This window comes from Kogia breviceps, chromosome X, assembly GCF_026419965.1.
Source record: "Kogia breviceps isolate mKogBre1 chromosome X, mKogBre1 haplotype 1, whole genome shotgun sequence".
NCBI classification, from domain to species: domain Eukaryota; kingdom Metazoa; phylum Chordata; class Mammalia; order Artiodactyla; family Physeteridae; genus Kogia; species Kogia breviceps.
In genome coordinates, this window is record NC_081330.1 from 88,738,287 (window position 1) to 88,758,465 (window position 20,179).

A 20,179-nucleotide genomic window follows, 5' to 3' on the forward strand; every position below is an offset into this window, starting at 1 on the left:
TCAAGGTATCAGTGAAGTCTGTTTTAGAGAAGGTGGGGACTAAAATCAGACTACAGCAGTGGGTGAGAAAGTGTACACAGCAACTCAGAAAAATTATTTTTATAGGTTTGGCCCTGGTAGAACATCTCTGGATAGTACAGTGTGGCTAGGAGTAGGAAGGAGACTTTTCACTGTATACACTTCTGTACCTTTTGAGTTTCATAAAATTATACATTATACAATTATACATTATACAATACCTATTTAAATAAAAGTCATTGTGAAGCTGCATAGGATTAAACAAAGAAGATATTTAGCTCTGAAGTGGCAGAGAGGGGCAGAAAGGAGGCAGGGAAGGTCTTGCAAAGATCAGTGAGTTAGTTTAAATGCTATTGTGAAGGAGAAGGTAGAGAGGGAGAGGTTGAAGATACTGCAGAAAGAAGAGAGAATTTATTGAGAAGGTAAAAAAAAAAAAAGATGTGACCCAGGTGGAAAAGCTGACTTTACAAAGAAGGAAAGATCGTTCTTTCGTTGTAACAGGAGGAAAAGAAGGGTGCAGAAGGAGGTGGATTTGGTGTTGAGAAGTTGAGGTAGTTCCCATCTGATTACTTCACTTTGTCTAAGAAGTAGGAGGCAGGGTCATTTGCTGAGAGAGAAGAGGAAGGCAGTGGGGGGGTCAGAGATTTGAAATAGCCATTGTGGATAATGGTGGAGAGAACTGAGCAGGGAAATACAGGAGAGTTGTCAGGCAGCATGACCCAGATTTTTTAAAATAGACTTTATTTTTTAGAGTAGTTTTAGGTTCCCAGCCAAATTGAGTGGAAGGTACAGAGGTTTCCCATATGCGTCCTGCCCCCACATGCATAGCCTCCCCCATTATCAACATCCCCCACCACCAGAGTGGTACATTTGTTAAAGTAGATGAACCTAAATTGACACATGATTATCACCCCAAATACATAGTTTATATCAGGATTTACTCTTGGTGTTATACATTCTGTGGGTTTGGGCAAATGTATAATAACTTGTACCCACCATTATATCATTTTAGTAGCAGAATAGTTTCACTGCTCTAAAAATTCTCTGTGCTCTGCCTGTTCATCTCTCTTCCCCTGCAATCCCTGGTGACCACTGATCTTTTTACTGTCCCCATAGTTTTGCCTTTTCCAAAATGTCATGTAGTTAGAATCGTATAATATGTAGCCTGATTGGCTTCTTTCAAAGTTTCTTTCATGTCTTTTCTTGGCTTGATAGCTCATTTTATTTTAGTGCTGAATAATATTCCATTATCTGGATATACCACAGTTTATCCATTCACCTACTGAAGGACATCTTGGTTACATCCAAATTTTGGCAATTATGAATAAAGTTGCTATAAACATCTGTGTGCACGTTGTTATGTGGACATAGTTTTCAGTTATTTTGGGTAAATGCCAGAGAACACAGTTGCTGGGTTGTACGGTAAGAGTATGTTTAGTTTTGTAAGAAACTGCCAAACTGTATTCCAAAGGGGCTGTTTTTTGCATTCCCACCTGCAAAGAATGAGAGTTCCTGTCGCTCCACCTCCTGGCCAGCATTTGGTGTTGTCAGTGTTCTGGATTTTTTGGTTATTCTGATAGGCGTATAGTGATATCTCATTGTTTTAATTTGCATTGTCCTATTGATACAGGATGTGGAGCACCTTTTCATATGCTTATTTGCCATCTGTATATCTTCTTTGGTAAGGTGTCTGCTCAGATCTTTTGCCCTTTTTTTTTTTTTTGTGGTACGTGGGCCTCTCACTGTTGTGGCCTCTCCCATTGCGGAGCACAGGCTCCGGACACACAGGCTCAGCGGCCATGGCTCACGGCCCCAGCCGCTCCGCGGCATGTGGGATCTTCCCGGATTGGGGCACGAACCCATGTCCCCTGCATCGGCAGGCGGATTCTCAACCACTGCACCACCAGGGAAGCCCTTTTGCCTATTTTTTAATCAGGTTGTTCATTTTCTTATTGTTGAGTTTTAAGAGTTCTTTGTATATTTTGGATAACAGTTCTTTATCAGATATGTCCTTTGCAAATATATACTTCCAGTCTTTGGCTTGTCTTTTCATTCTCTTGACAATACCTTTTGCAGAATGGGTTTTTAATTTTAATGAAGTCCAGCTTATCAGTTCTCATTTTTCATGGATTGTGCCTTTGGTGTTGCATCTAAAAACGTCATTGTCAAACCCAAGGTTATCTAGATTTTCTCCTATGTTGTCTTCTAGGAGTTTGATAGTTTTGCATTTTATATTTAGTTCTGTGATCCATTTTGAGTTCTTTTTTGTAAAGGATATAAGGTCTGTGTCTAATTTCATTTGTTTGCATGTCCAGTTGTTCCAGCACCATTTGTTGAAAAGACTGTCTTTGCTCCATTGTATTACCTTTGCTCCTTTGTCAAAGATCAATTGACTATATTTCTGTTGATCTATTTCTGGGCTCTCTTTTCTGTTCTGTTGATCTGTTTATTCTTTCATCAATATCACACTGTCTTGATTACTGTAGCTTCATAGTAAGTCTTCAAGTCGGGTAGCATCAGTCCTCCAACTTTGTTCTTCTCCTTCAATATTGTGTTGGTTTTTCTGTGACTCAGATATTTTGGACAGTGAGAATTTATTGTGGCACCAATCCAATGGATGATTTTTCTCTAGCCATGTCCAGTGGTCCAATGTTATGTAGTTGGATTGAGCCAGGGTTGGGATTTGCATGTGGGAGTGATGTAAAGGCAGTGGGGCAAGTGAGTTGAAGGTATCTGTAAGAGAATGGTTGAAGTGAGGAATGATGAAATCTATGAACTAGATAGGGAAGAACGGTGAAGGCAACAGTAGTTGAACAGGTGAAAGGGATTTTGAGGGCAAAGAATGGGTGTAATGAATGAGAGCTGGATGGATGTACTTGTGGTCAGAGTGTGATGTATGCATTTCATATTCCAGAGGTGAAGCAGTTGCAAGTGTTGACAAGGTCTGGGGGATGGCCATGAGAGTTGGTAGCTGAAATGGGAGTGGAGGCAGCAGTCTCTGAAGATGAGAAGGTCAATGAGCTAAGAGGCTGGGATATTAGGCCTTTATATCTGTAATTATGTCACATGGGAGGCTGACAGGACTTGGGATGAAGAGGAATCTGTGAGCAAGTTCTTCAGTGAGTGAAGAGGGTATGTTGGGGAGATAAGTAGCTGATAATGAAGAGGAGTGGGAAGAGCTATTGTTGGATGATATGAAACTCAGAGGAATAGGAGATCTTACACAAGGATAGAGGAGAGGTGATCTCAGAGTCTCACTGGAAAGTGAGGGGGATGTTCACCCCCAGCCCAGCCCTGAGTTACAAGGGTCTGGGAGAATGTACAGCTTGTACCTGACCGGGTTCTAACACAGTCCTTCTTAGACGTTCTGAGGTGAAGGACCCAGGGTATTTTGGTTTGTTTTTTTAAAATTTCCAGTTCATAATAGACCAATCCTTTTATAAAATAAAATGTCCTCAATTTATTGATGTGCGACAGGTTTACAGGGTTAGCAGTCGGGAAGGTGGTGGGGTCCTGATCCTAGGAAGTCAGTCTTGGCCAAAATGGTTAGAGCTCTGCCTTATTTTTATGCTCCCTGTTCTCTGTGGCTGACCAAAGATTTTAGGAGATCTTAGCCAGAAGTTTTTTGGAGGGCTGCCGATGACTTCTTTGGTGAGGAAGGCTTTAAATTTTGTGAGATTACCAGCTCACATACATGCAGACTCAGATTTTCAAAATTAAATAAATTTGTCTCAGACATTACAATATGAAATAAGTAGCACATGTTCATTGTAGAAAATTAGAAAATACATATAAGAGAAAAATGGTTACCATAATCCTTCACTTAGAGGGAACCACTGTTGACTATAAAATACTGTTTTCATTCCTTTTCATTTAATAAAGTAAATAGCTCAATAAAGTTTAAATGTTTGATTTCATGTTGAAATAATATTTTAGATATATTGGTTAATAAAATATTAAATTATTATTAAACTTAATTTCACCTGTTTCTTTTTACCCTTTTAATATGGCTATTAGAACATTTAAAATTACATATTTAACTCACATTATATTTCTACTGGACAGCACTGCTCTAGAGTCTCTTTCAGCTTTGACCATTCTGAGTCTTTTTTTTTTTTTTTTTTTTTTTGCGGTACGGCTCCGCACGCGCAGGCTCAGCGGTCATGGCTCACGGGCCCAGCCGCTCCGCGGCACGTGGGATCCTCCCGGACCAGGGCACGAACCCGCGTCCCCTGCATCGGCAGGCGGACTCCCAACCACTGCGCCACCAGGGAAGCCCATTCTGAGTCTTAATGATGCTTTATTGTCTGTACATTTTTAGCTCTGTCATAATTACTTTAGACCATTTGGTCCAATAGAACTTTTTGCGTTGACAAAAAAGTTTGATAATCTGCCCAATATGGTAACCACGTGTGGCTACTGAGCACTTGAAATATAGCTAGTGTGATGGAGGAACTGTATTTAAAATTTTACTTAATTGTGTACTGAACAGCACAGTTCTAGACCTTATGAAAAGTAAAATTTCCACAAACCTTGGCTGATTTTCTGTTTTCTAGTTGTGTTGGTGTTGAAGAGGAGAAGGCTGCTGACATTGACCTCTACCACTGCCCCAACTGTGAGGTCTTACATGGGCCCTCCATCAGTAAGTAGATCTTGGGGTTTTTAAGAGAAGGCAGTCCATAGGAGAGACAAAGCAAAGGAAGCTTGGAAGGAAATTGCCTTTTCCTGGGTGCTTCAGATTTGTCTCCCTTGGGAAATAGCAGAAGCCTGTGCAGGCCCTGCAGGCCAGCAGATGCTCCACTGAGAGGGCAGAAATTCAGAGTTTCACCTCCCTCCCTTACTTAGAGATTCCCCAGAGGAAGCACCTATCCTCACCAAGAGCTTTCCTGAGACTGTGAGGGCCTCCTTGACTCCAGATGATCCAAGGGGGTGTTAGATTGGAAGAGAAGCAGGAACTGCTGAGGCGTTTGCTCTTGGAACCATAGCTTGTAGCCATTTTGACTGACAGTGTCTTGTCTTTTTCTGGCTTAGTGAAAAAACGCCGTGTATCTTCAAAAGGCCATGATACACACAAGGGGAAGCCAGTGAAGACGGGAAGCCCTACGTTCATTCGAGAGCTTCGGAGTAGGACCTTTGACAGGTGAGGACCCCGTACTCCAAGGGCCAGTGAATGCCAGGGCTCTGGGAAGCTGGGACCCATCTCTTCCCAGCTTTCCCACTGGCTGTCACACTGGGTACCTCCACCATCTGGGGATGTCTGCAGGGCTCTGTGAGTTCCCTCTGGAGAGGGATCTTCTGTTTTAGTCGGTTTCTGCGAAACATTGCTAGAGTTTCATTTGATGTGCAGAGTACATTAAGGTCCACTTGTAGAAACTTTTGGTAGATAGGCAGTTCTCGCATCAGTCAGGAGAGGATATTTACATGCACCCAGGGAATGCTATAACTAGAAGGAGTCTTAAAAATCAGAAAGTTTAATTCTCTTATTGTAGAGAAGACGAAACTCTTTGGAAAAACATTTTTTTTGAGTAGTCATGTATTTCTTTTAAAATCAAGAAAATTTTTTCTTCTGGAAAATTAAGATGGGCTTATTAAATAAATTACTTGAATTGAGCAAAAATAATGTTAGAAAAATTACTGAATAAAGCATTCTCTTTTGCTTAGTTTTTAATTCATTTGACCTTTTCCAGCTTTCCTGTAATTGAAGTGTTATTTAGGATTTTAAGTGTTTCTTCAGCTTAATAATTTTTGTTTTATTTGTTTATTTAAAGGCAGTGAGTCTCCTTTCTACCCCAGACCCCTCAGGTCCCTTCTCCAGAGTCAACCAATTTCTTGTACATTCTTTCAGAAATAGTTTTTGCTTATACAAACATATGTGTGTGTGTGTGTGTGTGTGTGTGTCCCCTTTTTTATTAAAAAACACAAACAGAAACACTTATTGTTCTGCATCTTGCTTTTTTAAAAAATCTAAATTATGGAGATCAATCCATAACAACATATACAGATGTTCTTCATTCTTTTTCATGGATGTTTAGTACTCCACTCACTATACGGATGTATAATTTATTTAACCAGTCCTCTGTTGATGAACATTTATATCAATTCTAGTTTTTTTTTTTTTTTTTTTTTTTTTTTTTTTTTGCAGTACGTGGGCCTCTCACTGTCATGGCCTCTCCCTTTGCGGAGCACAGGCTCCGGACGTGCAGGCTCAGTGGCCATGGCTCATGGGCCCAGCTGCTCCACGGCATGTGGGATCTTCCCAAACAGGGGCACAAACCCGTGTCCCCTGCATTGGCAGGCGGACTCTCAACCACTGCACCACCAGGGAAGCCCCTAGTATTTTGCTATTAGAAAAAAAATGCACAGTGAATGTCTTTGTACTTAGGTTTTTGCATATGTGGGTGAGTATACGTGTAGATTTACTACCTAAAAGTGAAATTGCTAAGTCAAAGGGTATGTGCTTTAAAAATGTTTATAAATATTGCCAGATTGTTTTCAAAGTGGCCACACTGTTTCATACTCCCACTAGACAATGTGTAAGGGTACTTATTTCCCTATATCCTGGCCAACACTGTTTATTATCAAACTTTTTTGCCTTTCTGATAAGATAAAAAATGATATTTCATTGTTTCCACTTGCATTTCTTTAGTTATGAAGGAAGCATGTCTATTATCGTACATTTATAAGTCATCTTTATTTCTTTCTCTGTTAACTGCCTTCTTAACATTGTTTAACAGTTTTTCTGTTGGGTTACTGCCTATTGCATAATGATTTATAATAGCTTTCCTTGCAGAAAATTTTAATTTTTACGTAAATTTACTTATTACTATTTATAATGATTACTGGGCCTTGTCTCTCCGATAATTTTTCTACTACTCTATGGCTTTATTTTTTCTAATTTGATCTTTGTTCCATCTAGAATTACTTAAAGAGTGAGATAGATATTGATCTTAATATTTTTTCAGATGTTTGTCCCAACACAACTTGTCAAATAGCCAGTCTTTTCTCCAGCATGATTTTAAGAAAACCAAAAACTCCTGTTTTCTAGTTAACTAAGTACGTGTGTCAAGAGAGTGGCTGTAAAAATTGTTTTAGTTTTTTAAATTAGTCTTTTCTCTTTATTTGCCAGTGTTTAAAATGGGGTAGTGCTGCTCTGGGTTAGAGTAATTTAGCTAAACTTGTCAGATATGTCTTTTCTTCCTGGGCAGGCTGTTGAGTGATTTCTTCCTTTGTCATCTAGAGAAGAGCACCATATTGATAGGCTATCCTGGATTTAGCTTCCCACCTCTGCCAGTGACCTGGCTTCTTGCCTTCGATAGGTCATTTCTTCCCTGGCAGGTGAAGTTTATGCCACTCATTAGTTGCCAGCCAACATTAGGTCCCCTCAGGAAGACCCCACCCCTTGGGTGAGTGACAGCATCCAGTGAGGCCTTCAGTAGCAGGGCCTCTAGGGTTCAGGCTTTCTCTCATGTGGCCCACAGCTCAGATGAAGTGATTCTGAAGCCCACTGGAAGTCAGCTGACCGTGGAATTCCTGGAAGAGAATAGCTTCAGTGTGCCCATCCTGGTCTTGAAGAAGGATGGATTGGGGATGACACTGCCCTCACCATCATTTACTGTGAGGGATGTGGAACACTATGTTGGTAAGCACCACAGACCCTCTTAACTGTGACATTGTTCACTCCCATCAAAGTGTATGACCCTTCCCCTCCAGTCTACATTTTGCGTTTCCTTCCTAGCCATCTTGGGAATTTGAGGTGAAGTGCCTTGCCCAGAGTCATTCTTAGGCAAAGCTAGAACCAAAATCCTAGCCTTCCCTTCCTTTTCCTCCTAACAGACCACAGAACCCCAGGCTGAGCCCCATCTTTTACCTGGGGAATTCCAAGGATTGTTATGGCCTCTCTGTCCTCTGTTGAGATGAGAAAGCCTTTGACTTTTGCCCTCACGTGCTAATTGTGTTCTGGACATGAGTTTTGGGGGATAGGAAGAGAAGTGAGGAAGCAGGGCCCAGGCAGGTGGATAGAACTGTGAGTGAGACTATGTGTCAGGCAGTTCTGTTGCCCTAGAAGGTCTGGACCTGGCACATAGGTCTAAGGAAAGTGTGAGGAATACCTACCTCCACTTCCCATTTATGCACATACTAATACAGTGAGAAGTTTTCAGTGTAAGGTCATTTTAGGGACTGGTTAGGGGATGTGAGAATCTTCTCTGATCCCTGAGACTTGGTGCAGAATCCATCTCTTTACTCCAGGTTCTGACAAAGAGATTGATGTGATTGATGTGACCCGCCAGGCTGACTGCAAGATGAAGCTTGGTGATTTTGTGAAATATTATTATAGCGGGAAGAGGGAGAAAGTCCTCAATGTCATTAGTTTGGAATTCTCTGATACCAGGTAAGAGGGAAAGGGGTAAGTAAAAAGCCTCACAAAGTGCCTAGGACTTGTGATATACTGAGTGTGTATTAGTGTTCCTTTCCCTTCTTCCTGGTGGTTTCTTCCTTTGGGATGAGGAGCTGGTTTATACTTTCTAGGGTAGCTGCTCACATTACAACAACCAAATCATATTTCTCCTTTACAGTTTCTAGCATAGGATAGATTATACAGTAGCTATTTTAATTAATTTTTGTTTCCTTCAAGATTTAGGACAGCTTTCTTAGACCTTTTTTTGGTGTTTAGATTGTGGCATGGTCACTGTTTAACTCCCAGGATAGGTTCTCTGTCCCAGGTAAACACTTCTTTACCTGGAACTGAGCCCTGAGAGGTTTCTCTAATTGTTCCTCATAAAGAAGACACTACGACATGGGGACAGTACAATACTGTTAAACACCATGTGCCAGGTGAGTGGGCCCGGGTGTGAAGATTCTGAGCATTTAGTGGAGGAAATGATCACCTTTGACTGGGGAAGGCTATGGAGCTGGGACTTGGGAATTCCAGAGCTGAGTGGAATGAGGATGCTGACTGGACTTACAAAAATAAGTGTCCAATGTGCTCTTTGGGATTCTGTGGAGAGAACTTCTTTTTCTTATCTGAGTCTCACTGGGATGGGGGTGCATTTTATTCAGGCTTCAACCTTCAATTCCCAATCAGCTGACATCTGCTCTCCACCCCTTCCTTGATAGGCTTTCTAACCTTGTGGAGACACCCAAGATTGTTCGGAAGCTCTCATGGGTGGAGAACTTGTGGCCAGAGGAGTGTATCTTTGAGAGGCCCAATGTGCAGAAGTACTGCCTCATGAGCGTGCGGGATAGTTATACAGACTTTCACATTGACTTTGGTGGCACCTCGGTCTGGTACCATGTGCTCAAGGTAAGAATGGCTATGGCTTCTGAAGACAGCCAGGCCTTGGGCCTCAGTGTTTGTTTCAGGTGGCAGCATAAAGACAGGCTGCTAAGACCTACCTGTGTCCTAGATTCTATTTGGGTGATATTTCCACATAACTGCTCTATCAGGGTTGGGTACTGAGTGGATATGCCATATAAATTGTCTCTACTCTACAGTTCTGATGGTTAACTTTTAGTTTTTTTTAATAATAGCAGATGCCTAAGGTTTTCTCTGACTGTTATCTTTTTTTTTACCACCTAAATTGCCTCAAGCTTCATTTAGAGACATTTTGAGGACCCCCAGTGGTCCAGGGGCCACACAACGGGAAGCAGTACACTACACTGGGGATCACTGAAGTCCCAATACTCTTAGGAATTTTTGACCCATAGGTCTGTGGTCCAGGATCCTCTTCATTTTCTAGCACAACAGCCTGTTTTGCTCAGTTTTTCCTGTTAACTCTGTACACGCTTCCTCGCCGTGTACATGTTCTTGAGAGAACACAGTACAAGTTCCTCCAGTGGATCACAGCACTTCCCACAAGCCAGACCTACTTGAAGCTAAGGTGACATCGGCCACATGATCGTTATCTTAATTGAACCAATCTGTACTCCTACTGCTATGTATGGAAATGTCCATATTTACTGCAGAAATTTCTGGTAACATGAGAAATTCCCTCTCCCCTCCAAGTTTATTGAGTTAGAATTTGTATACCATAACGTTCACCTGTTTTAAGTGTATAGTTTGATGAGTTTTGACAATTGTATAAATAGTTGCATGACTGCCACCACCATCAAGATAGAGCACATATGGGATGTTTTTTTTTAATGTCAGCCTTTCTATAGTGTTCCCTTTTAGTGGTCGTTACAATTTTATAATTAGCATATTGATTGTCAATGACTATAAAGGATTTTTGAGGTCTGGAAAACAAATTTCTTAAGTTTTATTGTTTTCCACCACTGTTCATGCTATTTAGATTTCTTATCAGAAACGCCAAAGAAAGAGCAGAAAACTTGGATATGGCTCTTGTCCAAATGATCACAAATCCTGAACTAGTTGTTTTCATTGGTTTATCATGAAGAAATTGGAGTGTGTAAATGAAAGTGCTATTATGCAAATGTTAGATTTAACTTTTTAATTTTTAAATAGGTTCTTTTTCATAGAAAAATTGAAAAATAATAGGAAGATTTCCTGTGTGCCCTTCACTCAGATTCCCATGTTACTATTTTATTATACTCTCTTCTTTCTCTGAAGCAAACATAATAAAATGGTTTTACATAAATATTTTTTCTGAAACACCTGAGAGTAGTTGCAGACAAGGTGTCCCTTTATCTCATAATAATTCAGTGTGTATTTCTTAAAAATAAGGGTATTCTCTTATATAACCACAGTATAGTTATCAAAATCAGAAAATGAATATTGATATATACTGTTATCTAATCTACAGATCTGATTCAAATTTCTCTAATTGTACAGTAATTTCTAGTAGATAATTTTCTACATTGAAATGTATTATGAAATATAGGTTAAACTAATCAAGCTATGGGTTGTGGATATTTTTGTGCTAGTGGGATTTTTTCTTTTCTGCCAAATTATCTATCTGGTGATTATCCAGGCAAAACATAGTTAGGAAATACTATGTTCTTCCAACAGATAATCACCCAACACATAATCTTACAGAAGTCCTTGGGTGATTACTGAACTTTTAAACTTTTATTAGCTTTGATTGCAGGTATGAGAAGGAATGCTCTCTGTAAATGGCATTTAAAGGCAAATTCAATTTTCTTCTCATTAGTAATGTGGCTTTAAATTCTCCTAGGGCTAGTAATATTGATCTACTCATCTATAGAGGCCATTTTTCATTTGGCATTGCATCTAAAATAGGAGCCTTTGGTGTACATTTGTCTTAAGTTGACAATTTTGTTTGAAATGCCCTTTCCAAATTGTTTTTGTCAGTTTTATAGAAGCTTAAAAGTACAAAGTGCAAAAGGACTTTTGAAGTTTTCCAAATATATATATAAATTATCCTTGGACAGAAGGAATTCTAGCATACTACATGGTCTTGGAACATGAGAGAGAATATTCTTTTGGAGACTCCCAGAAGACTTTTCTGGAAACCCTTAATATTTTTGACATGTCAATCTCTCTTTGTTTCAGGGTGAGAAGATATTCTACCTGATCCGCCCAACAAATGCCAACCTGGCTCTCTTTGAGTGCTGGAGCAGCTCCTCTAACCAGAATGAGATGTTCTTTGGGGACCAGGTGGACAAGTGCTACAAGTGTTCTGTGAAGCAAGGACAGACACTTTTCATTCCTACAGGTCTTCCCTGGGCTCCTCTGGGAGGGTTTGAGGAAGGTGGGAAGAAGAAGAGAGCTTGTGGCACTGGAACCAACCCCTTCCCATAATGTGTTGCTCTGATTATGGGAGATATCCCTCTCATATCAGTTGAAGGCTCAGAAGTGGACATCAACAAAATTCGAGTGGTGGCCAGTGGGCAGTGTGGTTGCTTGGGGAGGTCCAGGAGGAAGTTGATAGGCTCCTTTGCACTGGACTGATGTCAACTTGGTGGACAGATAGAAAACAGGACTCTTGGCCCCATGACTCTAGAGATAGTGAATGACAGACTCGCATTGTAGACTATAAGTCAGAATGACCTGGGTGTGGGTAGGGGTTTTTTTTTCCCCCGAAAAAATACATGCCTAGGCTTTACCCATAGAATTGTGAATTCGTTGGTCTGGGGTGGGATCTGAGTGTATTTATTTTGAAAAAGTCCCCATAGTTGTCTCAATTTGGGGAAAGTTGACATCTTTAGTATGTTGAATCTTCCATGAACACATATATCTTTGCATTGATTTAGATTTTTCTTGACGTTCTAATTTCTTAGTTCCTTGATTTCAGAATTAGTGTTAAATTTTCTCAAAATGTTCAGTAGAATTCTCTACTGCAGCCACATGGACATGGAGATTTCCTTTTTGGGAAGTTTTTGAGTAACATTCAATTTCTTTAAACCTGTATTACGCTATTCAAATTATTTATTTCATATTGAGTGAATTGTAAGTTTGTGCTTTTCGAGCAATTGGTCCATCTTCTCTAAGTTGTCAAATTTATGTGTGTAGAGATAGTATTTCTTTATTATTCTTTTGATATCTTCCAAGTCTCTAGTGCTACCCTGTGTTTCATTCCTGATGTTAGTAATTTGTGCCTTCTCTTTTATTCTGTGTTAATCTTGATGGAAGTTTGTCAATTTTGTTGAACTTTCTAAAGAATCACTTTTTGTTTCATTGATTTTCTCTGTTGTCTTTCTGTTTTCAATTTCATTGATTTCAGCTTTTATCTTTGTGTTTCCTTCTTTCTGCTTGCTTTGGGTTTATTTTGTTCTCCTTTTCCCAATCTTGAGATAAGAGGTTAGATTATTATTATTATTTTTATCATGCCCTTCATTATTAAATTACATCAAATACTTCAATAATTTCCCCCTTTTTAACACCTTTATTGGAGTATAATTGCTTTACAATGGTGTGTTAGTTTCTGCTTTACAGCAAAGTGAATCAGTAATACATATAAATATGTTCCCATATCTCTTCCCTGTTGCATCTCCCTCCTTCCCACCCTCCCTATCCCACCCCTCTAGGTGGTCACATACCACTTAGCTGATCTCCCTGTGCCTTGTGGCTGCTTCCCACTAGCCATCCACCCTACTTTTTGTAGTGTATATATGTCCATGCCACTCTCTCACTTCGTCACAGCTTACCCTTCCCCCTCCCCATGTCCTCAAGTCCATGCTCTAGTAGATCTGTGTTTTATTCCCGTCGTAACCCTAGTCTCTTCATGACATTTTTTTTCTTAGATTCCATATATATGTGTTAGCATACGGTATTTGTTTTTCTCCTTCTGACTTACTTCACTCTGTATGACAGACTCCAGGTCTATCCACCTCACTACAAATAACTCAGTTTCATTTCTTTTTATGGCTGAGTCATATTCCATTGTATATATGTGCCACATCTTCTTTATCCATTCATCTGTTGATAGACACTTAGGTTGCTTCCATGTCCTGGCAATTATAATTAGAGCTGCAATGAACATTTTGGTACATGACTCATTTGAATTATGGTTTTCTCAGGGTATATGCCCAGTAGTGCGATTGCTGGGTCATATGGTAGTTCTATTTGTAGGTTTTTAAGGAACCTCCATACTGTTCTCCATAGTGGCTGTATCAATTTACATTCCCACCAACAGTGCAAGAGTGTTCCCTTTTCTCCACACCCTCTCCAGCATTTACTGTTTCTGGATTTTTTGATGATGGCCAATCTGACCGGTGTGAGATGATATCTCATTGTAGTTTTTTTTTTTTTTTTTTTTTTTTTTTTTTTTTTTTCGGTATGTGGGCCTCTCACTGTTGTGGCCTCTCCCATTGCGGAACACAGGCTCCGGACGTGCAGGCCTAGCGGCCAAGGCTCACGGGCTTAGTTGCTCCGCGGCATGTGGGATCTTCCCGGACCAGGGCACGAACCCGTGTCCCCTGCATCGGCAGGCGGATTCTCAACCACTGCGCCACCAGGGAAGCCCCCTCTCATTGTAGTTTTGATTTGCATTTCTCTAATGATTAATGATGTTGAGCACTGTTTCATGTGATTGTTGGCAATCTGTATATCTTCTTTGGAGAAATGTCTATGTAGGTCTTCTGCCTATTTTTTTTTTTTTTTTTTTTTTGGTGGTACGCGGGCCTCTCACCGCTGTGGCCTCTCCCGCTGCGGAGCACAGGCTCCAGACGCGCAGGCCCAGCGGCCATGGCTCACGGGCCCAGCCGCTCCACGGCATGTGGGATCTTCCTGGACCGGGGCACGAACCCGTGTCCCCTGCATTGGCAGGCGGACTCTCAACCACTGCGCCACCAGGGAAGCCCCCTTCTGCCTATTTTTGGATTGGGTTGTTTGATTTTTTGTTATTGAGCTGCATGAGTTGCTTGTAAATTTTGGAGATTAATCCTTTGTCAGCTTCATTTGCAAATATTTTCTCCCATTCTGAGGGTTGTCTTTTGGTCTTGTTTATGGTTTCCTTTGCTGTGCAAAAGCTTTTAAGTTTCATTAGGTCCCATTTGTTCCATTTTTGTTTTTATTTCCATTTCTCTAGGGGGTGGGTCAAAAAGGATCTTTCTTGCTTTGATTTATGTCATAGAGTGTTCTGCCTACATTTTCCTCTCAGAGTTTGATAGTGTCTGGCCTTACATGTAGGTCTTTAACCCATTTTGAGTTTATTTTTGTGTATGGTGTTAGGGAGTGTTCTAATTTCATACTTTTACATGTAGCTGTCCAATTTTCCCAGCACCACTTATTGAAGAGACTGTCTTTTCTCCACTGTATATTCTTGCCTCCTTTATCAAAGATAGGTGACCATATGTGTGTGGGTTTATCTCTGGGCTTTCTATCCTGTTCCATCAATCTGTATTTCTGTTTTTGTGCCAGTACCATACTGTCTTGACTACTGTAGCTTTGTAGTCTGAAGTCCATAAATTTAGTTTGGGAGTGTTCCTCCCTCTGCTATCTTTTGGAAGAGTTTGAGAAGGATAGGTGTTAGCTCTTCTCTAAATGTTTGATAGAATTCGCCTGTGAAACCATCTGGTCCTGGGCTTTTGTTTGTTGGAAGATTTTTAATCACAGTTTCAATTTCAGTGCTTGTGATTGGTCTGTTCATATTTTCTATTTCTTCCTGGTTCAGTCTTGGCAGGTTGTGCATTCCTAAGAATTTGTCCATTTCTTCCAAGTTGTCCATTTTATTGGCATAGAGTTGCTCATAGTAATCTCTCATAAATCTTTTGTATTTCTCCAGTGTCCATTGTTACTTCTTCTTTTTCATTTCTAATTCTATTGATTTGAGTCTTCTGCCTTTTTTTCTTGATGAATCTGGCTAATGGTTTATCAATTTTGTTTATCTTCTCAAGGAACCAGCTTTTAGTTTTATTGATCTTTTCTATAATTTCCTTCATTTCTTTTTCATTTATTTCTGATCTCATCTTTATGATTTCTTCTGCTAAATTTGGAGTTTTTTGTTCTTCTTTCTCTAATTGCTTTAGGTGCAAGTTTAGGTTGTTTATTTGAGATGTTTCCTATTTCTTAAGGTAGGATTGTATTGCTATAAACTTCCCTCTTAGAACTGCTTTTGCTGCATCCCTTAGGTTTAGGGTCATCATGTCTCCATTGTCATTTGTTTCTAGGTATTTTTTTGATTTCCTCTTTGATTTCTTCAGTGATCTCTTGGTTCTGTAGTAATGTATTGTTTAGCCTCTATGTGTTTGTATGTTTTACAGATTTTTTCCTGTAATTGATATCTAGTCTGATAGTGTGTGGTCGGAAAAGGTACTGGATGTGATTTCAATATTCTTAAATTTACCAAAGCTTGATTTGTGACCCAAGATATGATCTATCCTGGAGAATGTTCCATGAGCACTTGAGAAAAATGTGTATTCTGTTGTTTTTGGATGGAATGTCCTATAAACATCAATTAAGTCCATCTTGTTTAATGTAGCATTTAAAACTTGTGTTTCCCTATTTATTTTCACTTTGGATGATCTGTCCATTGGTGAAAGTGGGATGTTAAAGTTCCCTACTATGATTGTGTTACTGTAGATTTCCCCTTTTATGGCTGTTAGTATTTGCCTTATGTATTGAGGTGCTCCTATGTTGGGTGCATAAATATTTACAATTGTTATATCTTCTTCATGGATCGATCCCTTGATCATTATGTAGTGTCCTTTGTCTCTTGTAATAGTCTTTATTTTAAAGTCTATTTTGTCTGATATGAGAATTACTATTCCAGCTTTCTTCTGATTTCCATTTGCATGGAATATCGTTTTTCATCCCCTCACTTTCAGTCTGTATGTGTCCCTAGGTCTGAAGTGGGTCTCTTGTAGACAACATATATACGGGTCTTATTTTTATATCGATTCAGCCAGTCTGTGTCTTTTGGTGGGAGCATTTAGTCCATTTACATATAAGGTAATTATTGGTATGTATGTTCTTATTACAGTTTACTTAATTGTTTCGGGTTTGTTCTTGTACGTCTTTTCCTTCTCCTGTGTTTCTTGCCTAGAGAAGTTCCTTTAGCATTTGTTGTGAAGCTTGTTTGGTGGTGCTGAACTCTCAGCTTTTGCTTGTCTGTAAAGGTTTTAATTTCTCCATCAAATCTGAATGAGATCCTTGCTGGGTAGAGTAATCTTGGTTGTAGGTTTTTCTCTTTCATGACTTTAAATATGTCCTGCCACTCCCTTCTGGCTTGTAGAGTTTCTGCTGAAAGATCAGATGTTAACCTTATGGGGATTCCCTTGTGTGGTATTTGTTGTTTATCCCTTGCTGCTTTTAATATGTTTTCTTTGTATTTAATTTTTGATAGTTTGATTAATATGTGTCTTGGCATGTTTCTCCTAGGATTTATCCTGTATGGGACTCTCTGTGCTTCCTGGACTTGATTATTTCCTTTCCCATATTAGGGAAATTTTCAACTATAATCTCTTCAAATCTTTTCTCAGTCCCTTTCTTTTTCCCTTCTTCTTCTGGGACCCCTATAATTCAAATGTTGGTGCATTTAATATTGTCCCAGAGGTCTCTGAGACTGTCCTCAGTTCTTTTCATTCTTTTTTCTTTATTCTGCTCTGTGGTAGTTATTTCCACTATTTTATCTTCCAGGTCACTTGTCCGTTCTTCTGCCTCAGTTATTCTGCTATTGATCCCATCTAGAGTATTTTTAATTTCATTTATTGTGTTGTTCACCGTTGCTTGCTTCCTCTTTAGTTCTTCTAGGTCCTTGTTAACTGTTTCTTGCAATTTGTCTATTCTATTTCCAAGATTTTGAATCATCTTTACTATCATTATTCTGAATTCTATTTCAGGTAGACTGCCCATTTCCTCTTCATTTGTTAGTTCTGGTGGGTTTTTACCTTACTTCTTCATCTGCTGTGTGTTTTTCTGTCTTCTCATTTTGCTTATCTTACTGTGTTTGGGGTCTCCTTTTCACAGGCTGCAGGTTCATACTACCTGTTGTTTTTGTTGTCTGTCCCCAGTGGCTAAGGTTGGTTCAGTGGGTTGAGTAGGTTTCCTGGTTGAGGGGACTAGTGCCTGTGTTCTGGTGGATGAGGCTGGATCTTGTCTTTCTGGTGGGAAGGTCCACATCTGGTGGTGTGTTTTGGGGTGTCTGTAGCGTTGTGATTTTAGGCAGCCTTTCTGCTAATGGATGGGGCTGTGTTCCTGTCTTGCTAGTTGTTTGGCATAGGGTGTCCAGCACTGTAGGTTGCTGGTCGTTGAGTGAAGCTGGGTTTTGGTGTTGAGATGGAGATCTCTGGGAAATTTTCGCCGTTTGATATTACGTGAAGCTGGGAGGTCTCATGTGGACCAGTGTCCTGAAGTTGGTTCTCCCACCTCAGAGGTACAGCCCTGACGCCTGCCTGGAGCACCAAGAGCCTGTAACCCACACGGCTCAGAATAAATGGTAGAAAAAATAGAAAGGAAGAAAAGAAGGAAGGAAGGAAGGGAAAGAAGGAAGATAAAATAAAGTATGATAACATAAAACAAAGTTATTAAAATATAAAATAACTTTAAGAAAATTTTAAAAAGTAAAAAACAAACAAAAAAAATGTGACAGTCAGAACCCTAGGACAAATGGTGAAAGCAAAGCTATACAAACAAAATCTCACACAGAAGCGTACACATACACACTCACAAAAAGAGGAAAAGGGGAAAAAATGATATATTTTGCTCCCAAAGTCCACCTCCTCAATTTGGGATGATTCATTGTCTATTGAGGTATTCCTCAGATGCAGGGTACATCAAATTGATTGTGGAGCTTTAATCCGCTGCTCTGAGGCTGCTGGGAGAGATTTCCCTTTCTCTTCTTCCTTCGCACAGCTCCTGGGGCTCAGCTTTGGATTTGGCCCTGCCTCTGCATGTAGGTCGCCTGAGGGCATCTGCTCTTCACTCAGACAGGACAGGGTTAAAGGAGCAGCTGATTCAGGCACTCTGGCTCACTCAGGCCCGGGGGGAGGGAAGGGCTCGGGATGCTGGGTGAGCCTTAGGTGGCAGAAGCCGGCGTGATGTTGCACCAGCCTGAGGCATGCCATCTGTTCTCCTGGGGAAGTTGTCCCTGAATCACGGGACCCAGGCAGTGGTGGGCTGCACAGGTTCCTGGGAGGGGCGGTGTGCACAGTGACCTGTGCATGCACACAGGCTTCTTGGTGGCTGCAGCAGCGGTCTTAGCGTCTCATGCCCATCTCTGGGGTCTGTGCTGATAGCCGCAGCTCGCGCCCGTCTCTGGAGCTCCTTTAAGCTGCGAGCTTAATCCCTTCTCCTCGTGCACCAGGAAACAGAGGCAAGAAAAAGTCTCTTGTCTCTGGCAGCTCCACGCCCGTCTCTGGAGGACGCACTTAATCCCCTCTCCTCTCGCACCAGAAAACAGAGGGAAGAAATAAAGAAGAGCTTAGATTATTGATTTCAGACTTTTCTTCTTTTTTAAAAAAATTAATTTATTTTATTTATTTATTTTTGGCTGCATTGGGTCTTCGTTGCTGTGGATGGACTTTCTCTAGTTGTGGCGAGTGGGGGCTACTCCATTGTGGTACACAGGCTTCTCATCATGATGGCTTCTCTTGTTGCAGAGCATGGGCTCTAGGTGTGCGGGCTTCAGTAGTTGTAGCACGTGGGCCCAGTAGTTGTGGCTTGTGGGCTCTAGAGTACAGGCTCCAAAGTTGTGGTGCATGGGCTTAGTTGCTCCGCGGTATGTGGGATCTTCCTGCACCAGGGCTCAAACCTGGGTCCCCTGCATTGGCAGGTGGATTCTTAACTACTGCGCCACCAGGGAAGCCCTTTTTTTAAATATAAGCATTTAGTGCTATAAATTCCTTCCTTAGCACTGATTTAGCTGTGTCACATATTTTGATATGTTGTATTTTCATTTTGTTAAATGTGCTTTTTAAAAAATTGAGATGTAGTGCACATACCATGAAAATTACCATGTTAAAGGGTACAATTCAGTTTTTAAAAAAATATTCATGAAGTTGTGCAAACATCACCACTATCTAATACCAGAAAGTTTTCATCACTTCAGAAAGAAACCCTGTACCTATTAGCAGTCACTCCCCATTCCTTCTTCCCCTCCCCCAGCCCCTGTCAGCCACTTCTGTACTTTGTGTATGAATTTGCCTTTTCTGAATATTTCATGTAAATGGAATCATGCCATATGTGGTCTTTTATGTCTGGCTTCTTTCACTCAACATAATATTTTCAAGGTTCATCCATGTTATCAGTACTTCACTCTTTAAATGGCTGAATAATAATTCCATTGTATGGATATACCATATTTTGTTTATCCATTCATCATTTTATAGACATTTGGGTTGTTTTCACTTTTTGCCTATTATGAATAGTGTTGCTATGAACATTCATGTACAAGTTATTGTGTGAACATATTTTCAGTTCTCTTGTGTATATCTACCTAGGAGAGGAATTTGCTGAGTCATATATAAGGTAACTCTGTGTTTAACTTCTTGAGGAATTGCCAGACTGTTTTCTAAAGCAGCTGCATTTTACATTTCAACCAACGATTTATGAGGGTCTCAATTTTTCCACATCCTCCCCAACACTTGTTTTTGCCTGTCTTTATGATTATAGCCATCCTAGTGGGTGTGAACTTGTAGCTCATTTAGAATTTAATTTGTGCTTCTCTAATAGCTATTGATTTTGAACATCTTTCCATGCACTTATTGGATGTTTATATATCTTTTTTTGAAGAAATATCTATTCAAAACGTCTGCCCATTCTTTTTATTTATTTATTTATTTGATTGTGCCAGGTCTTAGTTGA

General features: G+C 40.2%; 1 protein-coding gene across 5 annotated transcripts in view; it reads left to right on the forward strand.

The window, feature by feature from the left end:
* Positions 1–20,179, forward strand: part of PHF8 (PHD finger protein 8) — a 99,973-nt gene that overhangs the window by 26,250 nt on the left and 53,544 nt on the right. For all 5 annotated transcript variants that reach the window (XM_067023087.1, XM_059049745.2, XM_059049747.2 and 2 more), the window contains exons 3-8: positions 4,575–4,660; positions 5,050–5,158; positions 7,497–7,657; positions 8,266–8,407; positions 9,133–9,319; positions 11,489–11,651. In XM_067023087.1, the coding sequence (XP_066879188.1) occupies positions 4,575–4,660; positions 5,050–5,158; positions 7,497–7,657; positions 8,266–8,407; positions 9,133–9,319; positions 11,489–11,651 (848 nt within the window). The remainder of the gene's footprint in view (positions 1–4,574; positions 4,661–5,049; positions 5,159–7,496; positions 7,658–8,265; positions 8,408–9,132; positions 9,320–11,488; positions 11,652–20,179) is intronic.